The 18362-nt window shown below is 39.3% G+C and overlaps 1 protein-coding gene across 3 annotated transcripts in view; it reads left to right on the top strand.

Annotated features, from left to right (window-relative positions):
* Window positions 1-18362, top strand: part of LOC128686258 (brain tumor protein) — a 163980-nt gene that overhangs the window by 109951 nt on the left and 35667 nt on the right. For all 3 annotated transcript variants that reach the window (XM_070085798.1, XM_070085797.1, XM_070085796.1), the window contains 2 exons: window positions 1530-1671; window positions 9880-12059. In XM_070085798.1, coding sequence (XP_069941899.1) covers window positions 1554-1671; window positions 9880-12059 — 2298 coding nt within the window. In that variant the 5' untranslated portion in view covers window positions 1530-1553. The remainder of the gene's footprint in view (window positions 1-1529; window positions 1672-9879; window positions 12060-18362) is intronic.

Below are 18362 nucleotides of genomic sequence, written 5' to 3'. Positions count from 1 at the left end.
GATCTAGGGAATGTACAAAGTACCTGAACTGCCCCTGTAAATTCAGTCGGTCATCTAAGTTATTGGGAATCCTTAGTCCCTCAAACCATACTCCTCGGAATGTGTCAATCTTTATTTCCTCTGTCCTTTGGTTATCCTTCAGATTTTGTTGCCTGAGGCCCACTTGAAGACTTGATTTACATCTGTTTGAAGACTCGCTGTGTCTTCGATAGGTGCCAGTTGCAGAAATTCTGATGCCATTAACAAACACTGTTACAGTGCTATGATTCGTGTCCTTGTCTGTCTGATATAAGAATGAGAAACTGGGGGAACTGAAAAAAGTTGCTCAAATCAGGACCTGACTAGCCAGGCTGTGGTCATCAATTGGACTGAATGTTGCCACCAGTAACATCCTGGTTGATGAGGCATTCACCTCTGGAAATGTTCATAGGTAGCCTTAAGTCATTTGCTTTTTCCATTCTTTTAATGGTTTTGGGCACATTCTGATGTTTCAAAGCAGTTCAAGACATTTTCTGATATTACAGTTTTTGTTACAGTATGCATATAAATAACAGTTGTTGTTGGTGTTACAGTGGTACCCAGAGTTTCGGCCATAATTCATTCCAGAAGGCTGTTTGAGTACCGTTACCTAACGAAATTGTTTCCATAAGGAATAATGTAAATTAGATTAGTCCATTTCAAACCCCCAAAAAATACACTTAACAAAAGCACTTACAATAATACACTTACGTATTATTCAAGTTGGGAGCTGTACAAAACTCGGGGTACCACTGCATATTTTTATCAACGTTTTGTCCTTATCTTGTTGTATGTCTAGAGCCTATAAATCTCCATATTCATCTCCCCCTTCTGTTTGGCTTTCCTTTATAACTCTGCACAGTCCTCTGCATTATTCACACTTTCTTTTTATACACACACACACACACACACACATACATCAAGAGTGTATCAGTCTGTAGTGGAAGGAAGGTGGGGTAGGGGTCGGCCTAGGAAGGGTTGGAAGGAGGGGGTAAAGGAGGTTTTGTGTGCGAGGGGCTTGGACTTCCAGCAGGCATGCGTGAGCGTGTTTGATAGGAGTGAATGGAGACAAATGGTTTTTAATACTTGACGTGCTGTTGGAGTGTGAGCAAAGTAACATTTATGAAGGGATTCAGGGAAACCGGCAGGCCGGACTTGAGTCCTGGAGATGGGAAGTACAGTGTCTGCACTCTGAAGGAGGGGTGTTAATGTTGCAGTTTAAAAACTGTAGTGTAAAGCACCCTTCTGGCAAGACAGTGATGGAGCGAATGATGGTGAAAGTTTTTCTTTTTCGGGCCACCCTGCCTTGGTGGGAATTGGCCAGTGTGATAATAATAATAAATTATATATATATATATATATATATATATATATATATATATATATATATATATATATATATATATACATACATATACATATACATATACATATACATATACATACATACTAGTGCAATTTATTTTTTCCTGGCAAAGTATAACACTTACCTGGTGTACATCTTTTTGCAGGTTGTGTGAGGGTGGTTGGTGAGGATGTCTGTCGGCTCTCCTACGCCGTCACTTGAGTCTCTGTCTGGGACTCCATTAGGCTCCCTTATCGACTCTGATCCACCCCGTTCCCTGGAGAACTCTCCCCCAGCATCCACTACAGGTAATTTAATTACTTTTGTGCATTTGGGCCAGTTAGATGCAAATGGTAAAGTTTGGTCAACTGGGATGCCCCTATGCCAAACTGCATGCTACAGACATAAACTACCTGATTGACCAACCCATTAACCAGGAGGCCAGGTTAGACCAGGTGACAGGATTGATGAGCCATTAATCATCACCAGGCAGACACCAGCTATTGCAGATTTGAGCTGTAAAGATTTTTATAAGGAATCTTTTGGGGGCAACATTGTCAGGGTTGTGAATGAGCCTCTCGCCAGTACTACATCTTCTCTAGTGTAGTAGCTAGCCAGGCCAGTGGCTTTTACCTCTAGTTGTATAAAATATTTGTGAAAGAATAATTTTATTACTGCATTGTACAATTATATTAATAGTTAGCCTTTAAATTTCACACTGTATAATGCACTTAAATTTCACTAAAAATGTTACTTTCATAAACTTATTGTGTTATGGTACGATAACCAGAACCATGTGTGCTGCACAAGGGTTGATTTTTTTTCTTTTGTATGTGGTGTGTTTTCAGTTTCCAGGATAAGTTGCATAATATTTAGACACTTTGAGATACTGTAGTAAAGTACTGTTTGTTTTTTCTTGAAGAATTAAAAATTCACTCCTGCCGTTTGCAACCTATATACAGTATAAATGTTTCATGGATGCTGTTGAGTAACTTTCCTTATTTAATTTTCCTTTAAATAAGAGTTGCAAATAAATTATAGGGTTCAAATTTTGTGGTACATATGGCTTTGGAAGCTCAAGATGAGGTAGGCAACCACATTGTTAGTATGCATAAAAGAGTTTGCTGACAATTGGGGACTTAACTTTTTTGTTTAATATGAAGCTTTTAAATTAACTTTCCTGAACAATTTTCAAATAACTGAGTGAATTAGTGTTGTCACCATTATTGACCATTGATAACCTCATCGGTTCTGTATAGTGTGCTGAAATTATACTGTTTCAGGGGTCACCCCCCCCCCATATCATGGTTTCCAGACCAGGCCTCCAGATTGATGGTCAGTGACCATGCTGTTGGTGCCAGCTGCATGCAGGTCAACATGTGTACCATAGCCTGGCTGGTCAGGAGCTGACCTGAACTTATAAAGGCATTTAAATATAATTAAAAACCACTGCTAGTCTAATGCTGCATTTTTATATACCTATACCTAGCCACATTATACAGTGTTATTGCAACTATTGTATTAATGGAAAAGGCAGGTTTCTTCCTGGATTAATATTTTGATCAAAACACATGTAAGAAATGTTCAGTAACATTTTGGGCAAGAGTTAATGAGTGAATTAGTTTAAGGTTAAAATATTCTCCCTTGCCAGTTCATCAGTAGATTTAATATTCGATTTTCAGGCATTACTTCGAAATTTTGTAATATTGTATATTCCAATCCTTTCCTCTGCTTAGATTCTCTTCACTGGCAGTTTTACCTTTATGCTTATTTTTCTTGGTTTCATCATTGTTTCCAAACTTTATTAGCTTTCTCTAACTTCATATGCAACTCCCTTCAGTGGTGTGTTTAGCCAGACTGCTGGTGCCTGCAGTTTAGCCTCTGAATCACAGTCCATCTGATCACAGTAAACTGTTCTTTCTTGACTGATGTCTTGTTAATTTTCTTTATATTTGAAATGATAGTATTGATGCTTCTTGGCAGCCTTAAAGTTTATACTATAGTTTTTTTTTTTTCCATATCAAACCGGCCTTATCCCACCGAGGCAGGGTGGCCCAAAAAGAAAAACAAAAGTTTCTCTTTTTAAATTTAGTAATTTATACAGGAGAAGGGGGTTACTGGCCCCTTGCTCCCGGCATTTTAGTTGCCTCGTGCAACACGCATGGCTTAGGAAGAATTCTGTTCCACTTCCCCATGGAGATAAGAGGAAATAAACAAGAACAAGAACTAGAAAGAAAATAGCAGAAAACCCAGAGGGGTGTGTGTATATATATGCTTGTACATGTATGTGTAGTGTGACCTAAGTGTAAGTAGAAGTAGCAAGATTTACCTGAAATCTTGCATGTTTATGAGACGGAAAAAAGGACACCAGCAATCCTACCATCATGTAAAACAATTGCAGGTTTCTGTTTTACACTCGCTTGGCAGGACGGTAGTACCTCCTTGGGTGGCTGCTGTCTACCAACTTACTACCTATATTATACTATAGTTCTTTCTTTCAACACACCGGCCGTATCCCACCGAGGCGGGGTGGCCCAAAAGGAAAAACGAAAGTTTCTCCTTTTACATTTAGTAATACATACAGGAGAAGAGGTTACTAGCCCCTTGCTCCCGGCATTTTAGTCGCCTCTTACAACACGCATGGCTTACGGAGGAAGAATTCTGTTCCACTTCCCCATAGAGATAAGAGGAAATAAACAAGAACAAGAACTAGAAAGAAAATAGCAGAAAACCCAGAGGGGTGTGTGTATATATATGCTTGTACATGTATGTGTAGTGTGACCTAAGTGTAAGTAGAAGTAGCAAGATTTACCTGAAATCTTGCATGTTTATGAGACGGAAAAAAGGACACCAGCAATCCTACCATCATGTAAAACAATTGCAGGTTTCTGTTTTACACTCGCTTGGCAGGACGGTAGTACCTCCTTGGGTGGCTGCTGTCTACCAACTTACTACCTATATTATACTATAGTTATCTTAATGTATTGTTGTTTGCTCCATTTACTGAGTCTCCCAGAGGTAGATGTGAGAGAGGGGTAATAGAATCCCCCCCCCCCATGATTTTTTTTTTATGGGCTTTTAATAGGTCTGATTCAATTATTGGGATGCAGTAAACCATGACCAATCATTCCTGGTTATATTTTATTATCTGAGAAATAGGGCAAGTCTTTAATTTTTTAATTTTATGTAAAATTGGCTACATTACTGATTTCTGTACACTTTTTAGGGTAGTTCTAATGGTTAAATTGGAGGTTTCTGGTGTTCAGTCAATAGAACAGAAGGCATACTAATGAAATAAGAATTTGGTTGAGTTGAACAATGGAATTGGCCTTCCATGCTCATAATGAGTTTGTGTATTCTAAGATATTGGTTCCTTTGAAAGGTTCGAATTAGATTCGGACTGTATGTGTCTTTAATTTACAATTTGACTGCATCATTAATATGTGCTGCCCTCTGCACTATTGCAGTCATGTACATTGAGACTTGAGATACTGGGATTATAGAATATAGGCATACCTCCTTGGATCATGCAGGAACTGAAATGCGGTTAGTTATTTTACTATTTTAGCTTTCTAATAGAAGACAAAATAATAGTAAATAGTTAGGTCAGAGGCTGCCACAGTGAAAAGATCGGCTCCTCAAGGTACAGTATTCACCCTTTTCCTTTTCCTTATAGCTGATAGAGACAGGGACATCCTTTGCAGACTGTCCTACAATATGTATGAGTGGCATCAGTGAAGGGCAACGTAAATCTCCAAATTAATATAAATTGAGCCTTCCAGTGGGCCACAAAAAGCATGCGTTATGTTGCGTTATGGGAAAATTGAGTTAAATAAAACTAGAACAGACCATAAAATTATAACAGACTGAAGTGAGAGACTTTGTAGTGATAATGTTGGAGGATCTCATGTTCAATTATCACGACAGTGTCATTATCATAACTGAGGAAAATTATAGGATGGATAGCAAGAACCTTCAATCCAGTGATGCCAAGCCGATGGTGTTCTTTAAGTCACTTGTTCTCTCTAGGCTGGAATACTGCTGTACATTAGCAGTACCCTTTTAAGGTGGGCAACACTGCAGACTTAGATTGTACAAAGAATCTTCATTGTATATTTAAATTCAGGTAAGCCGCTAAATTACTGGGATCATGGAGTCCCTTGACCTGTACTCCCTAGAATGCAAGCAAGAAAATTCAGAGTTGGTCTTAAATCAACACATAAATCATTCCCTACAAAAGCAAGAGGTTCAGCAGATGGTGCAATATACAGTAAACCCTTTATATAATAAATTAATTGGAGAAAGCATGTGGCAGATAATGGCATGTGTGGTAGATAGAGAGATCACTTTGCCATGATGGTAACAATAATGAACATTTCTGTAACCAATGAACTTCACCCATTGTTTCCAAATTGATTGACCTAGTGGATTTTGTTCTGTATTTTGGAAGTTCATTATGTGGAGCTTTTATTGTAAAGTAGGTGTCATATATATGCAAGTGCATAAACAAATCACAAAATGAGAGTACTCACAATAACCTATAGTTTTAAATATAAATTACTGAAATATGTACTTGTTCCTCACTTAAACTAGTATTTCATAGGATTACCCTCAAGTTTTAGATACTGATAAGGCTTGACTTATGGAGGTCAGAAAAGTAAATACCCTCCCACACCTGCTTAATGGCACTTGAGATTTTGGTGTTAAGGGGTTGTAAACCCATGGTTGGAGGGTGCATACATAAAAAAAAAAAAAAAAAAAAAAAAATCAGTAATGTTAAGCTTCCTGAATAATAGTTCTAAAGTTTGGCAACATTTTGGTGTAAATCCCATCTTTGTGTGATGTTTCTACAGTGAATTATAGTAACTATAACATTTGATGTGATATCAGAGGTAATAGACCTAGACGTATTGTCTTGAACATCTGGAAAGTAAGTTATTTACCTATTTGCCATTGATATGCTATTAATAATGAACGGATTGAAAAGATTTTCACAAACATTCAACAGCGAATGTTTTACAATCGAAAGGTGTCTTTTTTTCATAAAAGCCCCCAATTTTTGCATTTGTGGAGGGGGGGGGGGTAAATATTAACCTTGACCTAAAATGCTTTCTTGATAGTTGTGACAGGACCCACAGGCATAACACCACACATAAACATCTGACATTCACTGTGTCCGACTAAACCTTTACAAAAATTCAGTGTATGTCAAAGGCCCTAAAATCTGGAACACCCTACTTGAAAACTCTAGAACTGCAGACACATTCATCACCTTCAAAACTACCATTAGAAAACATCTTATCTCCCTGATACACCCTGTCAACTAACTACATGAAAACCACCTGGTGGTTCACACTTACTCGCCCATTTGACTATAAACACAGAAATACGAATCTTAATCTTAAAAAAATGAATCCTAACTAGTCATAAGTTTGCCTGTGATACTCCGATATAGAAACTATGTATTGTGCCAAAACAAAAGCATTCACATTGCTAAACTCACAAACTATCATTTAGTCACTTAGCCATAATACCAGCTTAATCCATAATTTGTAATAATTTAGAGTTAAGAATTAATCTAAGTCTGCCCGAAATGCCTAGCCATGCTAGGTGTCCTAGTAGCCCCCTCCGTAATTATTATTTTATAACATGTAAACCACACAATATCCAAAATCTGTAAACCCTGCATTGTAATCCTTATAGAGAATAAACTTGATTGATTGAAAGGACTTAAAGGATATTTCCACATATTGAAGTTATTCTTATTAAGTTTCCAAACATTCTCTGTCAGATTAAAGTCCATTGAGTTTTCAGGCAAATCATTAAAATAAGGAAGTCACAGTAATATAGCAAATTCTTTGTCTTTGGCAGTATGGCAAGAGGCATAAACTTCCATGCAACAGCTGCCCTGGTACACCTTGAATCTGTCAAGCCAATAGTCTGCTAAAAGCATACTTATGGGCTTGCATGTTTGATTCTTACTCTGTATACCTGAATGAGAAGCACGAATGTACTACGAGATAATAAGTATAAGAGGAACAAGACTTTTAACAGCCTTACACCATTCATAGGGGGAATTACCAACAGTCCCCTGGCTGTCTTCAAGAGAGAATGTAACAAGTTTCTCAAGTCGGTTCGTTATCGGTCAGGCTGTGGTGCATACATTGGATTTAGTGTGGGTAGCACAAGCAACCTGGTTAATAAGGTCATCCACTGGGTGGCCTGGTCTGGGACCAGATCATGGTGGCATTGACCCTTGGAAAACGCTCCAGGTAGTCGGGTGGGTTGGGTGCAGATGACTGGACCCAATGTTTGTCATCTCTGATCACCCTAGGCCCCTCGTGTGATGACCTAGTGTCCTGGTTGACCAGGAAAACGCCAGAGAAGCCTGACCCAGGAGTAGGAAAACTCAAAATCCATCAAAGGTATATCAGTTGTCAGTGTCACTTAATTCACAAATATACTGTACTAGTTGATTTTTACTTACTGTTTCCCTTTGTATTAAAAGTCCAAAGCAGACTAGAAATTCCAGCCACTAAAGCAACCTTCCCTTTATTCATTAATCACATTCTCAGGCCTCTTCTATATAACACTTGCTCTCCACTTCGAATACATCGTCAAAAAAAAAAAGGTTTCTTTGCTAATTATCCATAACCATCCCTGGGACAGGTGGAAATGTTGGGCATGTTTCCTTACACGTGCTTTCCCTGTTCACCTAGCAGAAAGTAGGTACCTCGGTGTTAGTTGACTGTTGTGGGTAATATCCTGGGAAAGTGGGGTGGTAGTATACCTTAGATAGGGCCAAGCTTTGAAATAAGCTCAAGTAGGATATTTGCTCTTAACCTGTAAAATTTATTTGTGGAAAAAAAAAAATGCTCGGTTGGTTTAGACCATCCCAATAATTGAAGACCTAGCAAAATCCCATAAATCATGCTTGTGGGGAGGGGAGGGAAGGCAAGGTAGAGAACCAGGAAAATTTCCCAGAATCTACCTTTTTAACCCCTTCAGGGTCCAAGGCCCAAATCTGAAGTGGTGCCCCAGTGTCCAAGAATTTTCCAAAAAAAAATTTGTTATTTTTTCTTATGAAATGATAGAGAATCTTTTTGCGAAGGTAATAAAACAAAAAGTACGAAATTTGATGGAAAACTGACGAAATTATGCTCTCGCGAATTTTGATGTGTCACCGATATTTACGAATCGGCGATTTTGCCTACTTTGACTTCCATTTTAGGCCAATTACATCATTCCAGTCAACCAAATTCTTAGCTATTTTACTAGTATTACTTCTATTCTATCGATTGAGCACAAGAAATCACCAAGTCAACTGTTTCAACTACAAAATAAAGTGATCGGAAATTGGTAATTTGGCCAATTTAACACAAAGTTCAAAATATTCAAATTTCAAAATAGCATCCAGAATAAACAATGTAGGCATTCCTGGCACTAAACTAACATTTCCTCGGTTCATTAGTTACGTTTTGAGGCTTTACAAATAAATCCCATTTTTATTTTTTATTTACATAATGAATTTTTATTCACACCAAAAAATAGAAGATTTACTGTTATGCAATATTGTAATTGTATAAATATCATCACCACATTTGTGAATGTGTATTAGATCCACCAGCTGGCATGTATTAGATGTGTGAGGTCGTTTGTTCACTCTTGAACATCGACAAAAATTTAACATTTCCGCTACTTTGAGCTCAGTTTCAAGCCATTTCCAGTGCTAAAACCAATCAAAATCATCTCTATTTCTGTAATATGTCTTCCATTCTATCAAATGAGACCAAGAAATTGCAAATACAACTATAAAAAACATACGAAAAAACACTGCAAAGTTGCTGTTTTAATCGAAAATCTTGGTTTTTTTTTTTCTCTCATTATACACAGTGTGCTGCAGGATTTGTTTTATGTGGTGCACACATACCACATAGATGTATTCTCTCATATCTAGGCCCAAGTGTACCACTCACAGTTTATCAGAGTGAGCTGAGCTCATGACGTAGATCTACGGTTTGGACACTGAACGCAAAGCCGTAGATCTACGGGACGGACCCTGAAAGGGTTAACCATTTTGAAGTCTTTCAGGCCACTTCTGGTCCAAAACTGACTGGACCTTGCCTGAGATTGGACAATGGGGAAGATAACTCTAGAACTACTAAAAGATAACCTACCAAACACCTTATCATGCAGTTCAATACTTGTCATGTCCATTGCCATGTTAATTTGACTTGCATAATTTCTCTACCACAAAAGACTCTTTTTATTGCATATCTCCACTTCATCTTACCTACCCATCATCTACTCTCCCTCATCCCTCTTGTCCAATATGCTAAACATATATATGGGCTTTACAAAAATCTGGCACTTTTGTATTAAAATACAGAAATAAACATGTAATCTCTATTTTTTAATAGAAGATTTGTTTTTAATGTGCCTTCATATTTTTTTACTGCTGTTTTATGTATTGTGATATAGTACAGTATAAAATTAATGTGTATTGTCTCTTGCAGGTTCCACAGTTGGACGCAACTCTCCTGTTGCTACAGTATGTGGACTGTGTAATGACACATACGTGCTGCCTCGTGTGCTATCCTGCCTACATGTGTTCTGCTTGGGGTGCCTAGAAAAAGTGTGTGACGGTGGAGACAGACTCGTGTGTCCCCAGTGCCAGGCTGTAACAACTGCTCCACCCCCACTGTTGTTGCCAGACTACGCTCTACATAGACTCTTGGAGACTCCAGTGGATGAGCCTGCATCCTGTACTGCCTGCAAGAGTCGAGACGTGGCTGCAGTTGCCCGCTGCTTGGACTGTGCCAAGCTTCTCTGCCCCCATTGTGTTATGGCTCATCAGTTCATGCATTGTTTTGAAGGACATCGTGTTGTGACACTGGCTGAGCTTGCCCAAAGAGATGAAAGGCCCGTGACCTGCTTACGGCATAAAGGGGAACCCCTTAAGTACTTTTGTGTAACGTGTAGTGCACCCATCTGTCTTGATTGTACTGTGTTAGATCACCCCAAGGGTTTGCACGAGTATGAGGTGCTAAACGATGCTGCTCCCCGTCACCTAGATCAGATCTGCCATGCAATGGAAGGTGGAAGATCCAGAGCTGCAGATCTGCGTACGTGTGTAAAGTCAGTTGAAGGCTCCTGTACACGTCTTCAGCAGCAATACGAGAAGGCCCAGTCAGAGATCCATGATACTTTCACCTTCTACACAACTATGGTGGAAGAACGTAAGACTGAGCTATTACGTGAGCTTGATTCTTTGTATCATGCCAAGCAGGTCTCTCTCTCTGTATTTGCTCAAAAGGCCCAAGAATGTGTGGACAAGCTGCTATCAACTTGTGACTTTGTCGATAAGATGAGGAAATATGCCAATACTACAGAGGTCCTAATGTTTCGCAAGCTCATAGAAGGAAAGCTGTCAGAGCAAATGGGAAAAAATTTTGATCTTGGAATGCAGAATGTGAGTGACCTAGAGTTTGTAAGCAACTTCCCTGCCATTCAAGTAGGAGTAAGGAACACATTTGGATACATCCGCTCATCTTCAGATATCCAGGTGGGACCCTCCAAACTGCCCCCAATAGCAAGACCAAATTCGTCCAACTCTGTGAACAGTATGAATAGTATTAACAGTTGTTTAAATGGATTATCTGGGCTAAACACATACTCAAATGGCCTGAATGGAGTGCCCCAACAAATGACTACCAGCCAAAGTGTATCAAATGGCCAAATGACCACTGGTATTTCAACAAATCTGACCACTAGTTTAAGTTCAGGATTATCCACTAGTCTCAGTAATGGATTGGCTAATGGTTTGACCAATGGGCTGACTAATGGACTCACAAGTGGATTGAACAATAGCATGAATGGTAACCTAAATGGAATGCTTGAACGTCCATATAGTAATAGTCAGCTTTCTACATTATTGTCAAAGAGATTTAGCTCATCACAGTCCATGGGACCATTTTCAACTAGCTTGGGGGATATGAACATGAATGGTTTGAGTTCCTATGAGAAATGGAGTTGTGGAGGTGAAGGCATGTTTAGCCATGAGCAGGTGAATGGTGTGAGTGCTCCAGATCCTGTGCTTCATGACCTCTCTCACAAGCTGCTCTCGTGCTCCATCTTCCCACCTCGCTCACAGATAAAACGCCAAAAGATGATTTATCACTGCAAGTTTGGAGAATTTGGTGTTTTGGAAGGTCAGTTCACTGAACCTAGTGGTGTGGCTGTCAATGCCCAAAATGACATAATTGTTGCAGATACTAACAACCACAGGATTCAGATCTTTGATAAGGAAGGCCGTTTCAAGTTTCAGTTTGGCGAATGTGGCAAACGTGATGGTCAGCTACTCTATCCTAACCGTGTGGCTGTAGTACGCACAAGTGGAGACATCATTGTAACTGAACGCTCTCCTACACACCAAATCCAAATATACAATCAATATGGACAGTTTGTACGGAAGTTTGGAGCAAATACGTTGTGCTATCCTAGAGGTGTTACTGTAGACCACAAAGGTCGCATCATTGTTGTCGAGTGCAAAGTAATGAGGGTCATTATCTTTGATCAGTTTGGGACAGTTCTTCATCAGTTTAACTGTCCCAATCATCTGGAGTTTCCTAATGGAGTGGTGGTAAACGATAAGCAAGAGATCTTCATCTCTGACAACCGTGCTCATTGTGTCAAGGTAAGTGTTGTAAGTTTGACCTTACCTTTATCCATTGATCATTCACTATAAATCTACTTACTTATGGTCAAGTGATAGACAAAAATTTTTACTATGACTGCTAAGACTTTGTGACATTGGATATTCTTCAGTCCTGTAATTTATCTGGGTACCATATATAAAATTCCAGTCATTATCTGGTGGTAAAAATTTTTTTGTTCATAGCAGTGAGTTTTTTCAGAGGTGTTGGAGAATAGGTTCCCAGTATTTATTACATATAGGTTTTAAGCTGCATTTACACTTACTTTGGTATATTTTGTAATGATTATTTTTATCATAATAGCTAAGTGTGGAAATTAGGAGAAGGTGTGGAGTTAATAAAAGTATTAGTCAGAGGGCTGAAGAGGGGTTGTTGAGGTGGTTTGGTCATTTAGAGAGAATGGATCAAAGTAGAATGGTATGTAGAGCATATAAATCTGTAGGGGAAGGAAGGCAGGGTAGGGGTCATCCTCGAAAAGGTTAGAGGGAGGGGGTAAAGGAGGTTTGTGGGCAAGGGGCTTGGACTTCCAGCAAGCATGCGCGAGCATGTTAGATAGGAGTGAATGGAGATGAATGGTATTTGGGACCTGATGAGCTGTTGGAGTGTGAGCAGGGTAATATTTAGTGAAGGGATTCAGGGAAACTGGTTATTTTACATAGCTGGACTTGAGTCCTGGAAATGGGAAGTACAATGCCTGCACTTTAGAGGAAGGGTTTGAGATATTGGCAGTTCGGAGGGATGTGTAATAGGATGGTATATATATAATTGGGGCCCTGATATTATATTCTGTATGGAGTTTATTATTTCAGGTCACTTTTTATACTGTATCTTTATATATGCTTCTAAACTGTTGTAACTGGGCACCTCTGCAAAAACAGTGATTATGTATGAGTGAGGTGAAAGTGTTGAATGATGAAAGTATTTTTGTTTGGGGGATTTTTTCCTTTTGGGTCACCCTGCCTAGGTGGGAGATGGCTGACGTTGAAAAAAAAGAGAATAAAAAGGCCCAATACAGTGGCTGGAACAGTACTCAAATACCCTGAACATAGGAGACTGAAACTTGTGACAATGGTTCTGTCTGACGAACTCTTACTAGTTAATGGTTCAAGTCCAACAGAAATATCATCATTAGTTTGTCTCCTGTGTGCTGGTTATTTGTTCCTGAGGCAGTGGGTAGAATGAAAGGGAGTAAAACACCCAGGATTGATAGGATAAAGATAGAAATGTTAAAACAGTTGGGGTTATAGTTTTGGAGTGGTTGGTGCTTTTATATAATAAATGTAAGGTACCTAGGGATTGGCAGAGAGCATGCATAGTTCCTTTGTATAAAGGCAAAGGGGACAAAAGAGAATGCAGAAATTACATAAGGGAATAAGTCTGTTGAGTATACAGTGGACCCTCCCTTTTCGTCTTTAATTCTTTCCATAGAGTCCAACGAAATGTGAAATTGACTAAAACTGAAGCCAATTTCCCCATAAGAAATAATGTAAATCCAATTAATCCGTTTCAGACATCTGAAAGTATAAACAAAAAATACATTTTAGGGGAAAGAACTATATTCCACGGCTTATTTATCTATCACATTTCATATAATATGACATAATAAACAATGTTAATAACATAGAAACATGATATGTACTCTAGAATGAATAAAATGTGTCATTACGTATGTGAGGAGTAAGTAGTGGGGGTGGTGTTGGGTTTATAAGGGCTGCTGAGAGAAGCCGTACATATTAGTGTAGTGTAGGCGGCAGCAGAAGCCACCAGCACTATTCACACAAACAATGTACGTAATTTATAAATAAGAAATATTTACACTTACTGTACCTTGGAGATGCTGGCATTGGTTTAGGGTGGTGGAATATAGACAGGGCAGTGTATGTTTGTCAGTGGCCCTATATACCTCCAATAACATTGGAGTAGTCAGTTTCGTGTCGTCCTTTTTCTATTGCTTAATCGCTTAACTTACTTGCTACACTGTTAATGCTACACTTTATCGCTGGCTGGCACTATACCCTTTATTGACTCCTGCTCCTTTAGTATCGTACGTATTGTTGAATCACTGAAGAAGGCACATTCTCCCCTCTCTCTTCCTCCTCCACTTTGGTACTTTGCCACGAGTTTTTTCTTGAATTCTATCGTGTTTCTCACCTTCTTTATCAACAGGCTGGCACTAGTAACTTTCTTTGAGCCCTTGGTGGCTTATTTAGCAGTCACACAAAATAAACAAGTGCAAAAAGCAATGAATGATTATGAAATGTTTCCTATGGCCTCACTGGATAATGTTCACTCGCCCATAAACAAAGCAACATTGCCTCCTCAGAATACGTGTGTGGAAGCTTGTGTGCACGGCACACTTGGACATATACTGTACCACTGACGAGAACGGATGAAAGCAACGAAAACGAAGCCAGTAATTTTATGGAAAAAATCGGCGATAACGGAAATGAGTGAAAACCGAGCCCAACGAAAATGGAGGGTCCACTGTACCTGGTTAAGTGTATAGGAGAGTTATTATTGAAAGAATTAAGAGTAAGATGGAGAGTAGGATTGAAGATGAACAATGAGGCTTTGGGAAGGGTAGAGGGTGTGTAGACCCAAGTGTTTACAGTGAAACATATAGGTGACCCTCTTCACCCTTAGGTGAAGAGGTTTTTGTGCCATTTATGGATTTGGAAATGGTGTATAACAAGGTGGATAGGGGGGGCAATGTGGCAGATGTTGCAAATGTATGGAATAGGAGGAAGGTTATTGAAAGCAGTGAAAAGTTTTTACAAGGATATTGAGGCTCAGGTTAGAGCATGTAGGAGAGAGGGAGATTATTTCCCAGTAAAAGTAGGCCTTAGACAAGGATGCGTGATCTCACCATGATTGTTCAATAGATTTATAGATGGGGTTGTCAGAGAAGTGAATGCTCAGGTGTTGGCAAGAGGTTTGGGGTTAAAAGATAAAGAATCTAACACAAGGTGGGAATTGTCAGTTGCTCTTTGCTGATGATAATGTGCTTTTGGGAGATTCTGAAGAGGAGTTGCAGAGGTTGGTGGATTAGTTTGGTAGGGTTGGACTTGATTCCTGGAGATGGGGAGTACAGTACCAGCACTCTGAAGGAGGGGTGTTAATGTTGCAGTTTTATAACTGTAGTGTAAGCAAGTCTCTGGCAAGACAGTGATGGGGTGAATGATGATGAGAGTTTTTCTTTTTCAGGCCACCCTGCCTTGGTGGGAAATGGCCGATGTGTTAATAAAAAATATATAATGTACAAGAAGAAAATTAAAAGTGAATATGGGAAAGACTAAGGTGATGAGGATAAAAAAATTAGGTGATGAAAGATTGGATATCAGGTTGGAGGGAGAGAGTATGGAGGAGGTGAATGTATTTAGATATTTAGGAGTGGATGTGTCAGCAGATGGATCTATGGAACATGAGGTGAATCATAGAATTGACAAGGGGAAAAAGGTGAGTGGTGCACTGAGGAGTCTGTGGAGACAGAACTTTGTCTAGGTAAGCAAAGAGGGGGAATGTATGAGAGTATAGTTATACCAACTCTTTTGTATGGGTGTGAAGCATGGGTGGTGAATATTGCAACAAGGAGAAGACTAGAGGCAGTGGAGTTAGTGTCTGAGGGCAATGTGTGGTGTGAATATAATGCAGAAAATTCACAGTTTGGAAATTAGGAGGTGCGAGATTACCAAAACTATTATCCAGAGGGCTAAGGAGGGGTTGTTGAGGTGATTTGAATATGTAGAGAGGATGGAACAAAATGGAATGACGTAGAGAGTATAAATATGTAGTGATGGGAAGGCAGAGTAGAGGTCAGCCTAAGAAAGATTGGAGGGAGGGGGTAAAGGAGGTTTTGTGTGCAAGGGGTTTGGATTTCCAGCAAGCATGCATGAGTGTGTTAGATAGGAGCAAATGGAGACAAATGATTTTTAGGAGTCGACGTGCTGTTAGTGTGTGAGCAAGGTAATGTTTATAAAGGGATTCAGGGAAACTGGCAGGCCGGACTCGAGTCCTGGAGATGGGAAGTACGGTGCCTGCATTCTGGAGGAGGGGTGTTGATGTTACCATTTTATAACTGTAGTGTAAGTACACTTATGGCAAGACAGTGATGGAGTGAATGATGGTGAAAGTTTTTCTTTTTCAGTCCACCCTACCTTGGTGGGAAATGGCTGATATGTTAATTAATACAGTGGACCCCTGGTTTTCATAATTAATCCATTCCAGAGAGAGTGACTAAACCTGAATCTGACGAATTCCTAATTAATTTTCTCCTTAAGAATTTTTTTTAATTAACACATCAGCCGATTCCCACCAAGGCAGGGTGGCCTGAAAAAGAAAAAACTTTCTTCATCATTCACTCCATCACTGTCTTGCCAGTTTATAAAACTGCAATATTAACACCCCTCCTTCAGAGTGCAGACACTACTTCCTATCTCCAGGACTCAAGGCCAGCCTGCTGGTTTCCCTGAATCCCTTCATAAATGTTACTTGGGCTCACACTCTAACAGTACGTCAAGTATTAAAAACCATTTGTCTCCATTCACTCCTATCAAATACACTCGCACATTCTTGCTGGAAGTCAAAGCCCCTTGCACACAAAACCTCCTTTACCCCCTCCTTCCAACCTTTCCTAGGCCGACCCTTACCCCACCTTCCTCCACTACAGATTTATACACTGTCGAAGTCATTGTTTCGTTTCATTCTCTCTACATGTCTGAACCACCTTGACAACCCTTCCTCAGCCCTCTGGAAATCTAATTAATCTGTTTAACACCCAAAAGTATTAATAAAATGTTTTCTACATGAAATATACATTTACCTACTCAGAAAACAATGATACATGAAGAATAGAATAATAATAACATCACAGTTACCTTTATTGAAGACATGGTGATGTATGGAAGACCGGAGAAGGGGAGAAGATGGAGGAGTTTACAATTGTTTGGAAGGGGAATCCCTTTCCATAAAGACTTCGGGTACCAAGTTCTTATCCTGGGTTACTTCCCTTTTGTTTTTTAATGCCACTAGGACCAGCTTGAGTCACTGAACCCATGTTGCTCAAAAAAGTGTTCCAAAGATGTCTGTTTCTAGCGTATGTTAGGAATTGTGTTGGGAGACAGGACAAGATAGTCCTTCCATATAACACTAATATCAGCTCTATGGCTTATTTATCTAGCACAATTCATCTAGTATGACATAATAAACAATGATATTAACATAGAAACATGATATATGCTCTAGAATAAATAAAATATGGCATTAAGAATGTCACAAGTGGTGGTTTGTTTGTTGTTGGGTGTATAAGGGCCACTGAAAGATGAGCCTTACATAATGGCGGTGAAGGTGGCAGCAAGAGGCAGCAGAGGTGGCGGTGTTAGTCAGTAGCCCAATATACCTCCAACAACAATGGAGGAATCAGTTTCATGCTGCCCCATTTCTATCGATTAATCGCTTAACTTGCTACACTGTTAATGCTATACTTTATCGCTGGCTGGGCTCTAGCCTTTGACTCCTGCTGCTTTAGTATCGTACATAATTGCAGAATCACTGAAAAAGGCACATTCTCCCCTCTCTCTGTCCTTTACCAAAGGGCTGGCTGGCACTAGGAACTTTCTTTGGGCCCATGGTGGCATATTTAGCAGTTGCAAGCACTAAAAAGAATGGAATAATACAAAATATATCATATGAACATGTGGGATCGTCCTCGCTGGGTGATAAACAACGACACTGGCTGTAAATGGTGTGTCGGGTTGTGCGGACACGTTCGGGACGAATGAGTAATACTGAGTTCAGTGACGATCACCGAGCCAATATTTTGATGAAAAAACGTTACTTATTCCACATGTGAAATCCGACGATGACGCAATCCGGGGGTCCTCTGTATAATAAATTGTAGTGTGTATTCAATTTTGTTATACAGTATCTGCAAAATTCAGTCTGAACATCACAAAATTATTATACTATTTAATTTATTGAATAATACTGAAGTACTGTATGTAACTTAGGCTTACCTTAGATAAGTTTGGTAGGATTAAGCTAAATGTATATTATTAAGTTTTAGTTGATTAGGACATGTTGCCAAGTTATTTCTGCATTTCCTGTTCATATTTTTAAAGTAGGCTTGTTAATTATTCTAACAACTAAATGTGTACACACAATGTTTTCAGGGGGTTAGAATCTTTGGTTTTGTTCCTGCCTCTGAAACTACTTTAACCCCATTTACTGCACATTGAATTTACCTCTTACTTCTGCAAGTGATATCTTGGATCTGGAGAAGATACAGA

This window comes from Cherax quadricarinatus, chromosome 17 (genome assembly GCF_038502225.1).
Source record: "Cherax quadricarinatus isolate ZL_2023a chromosome 17, ASM3850222v1, whole genome shotgun sequence".
Lineage (NCBI taxonomy): Eukaryota > Metazoa > Arthropoda > Malacostraca > Decapoda > Parastacidae > Cherax > Cherax quadricarinatus.
Note: the sequence above shows the minus strand (reverse complement) of the source record. Positions and strands in the feature narration are given on the sequence as shown.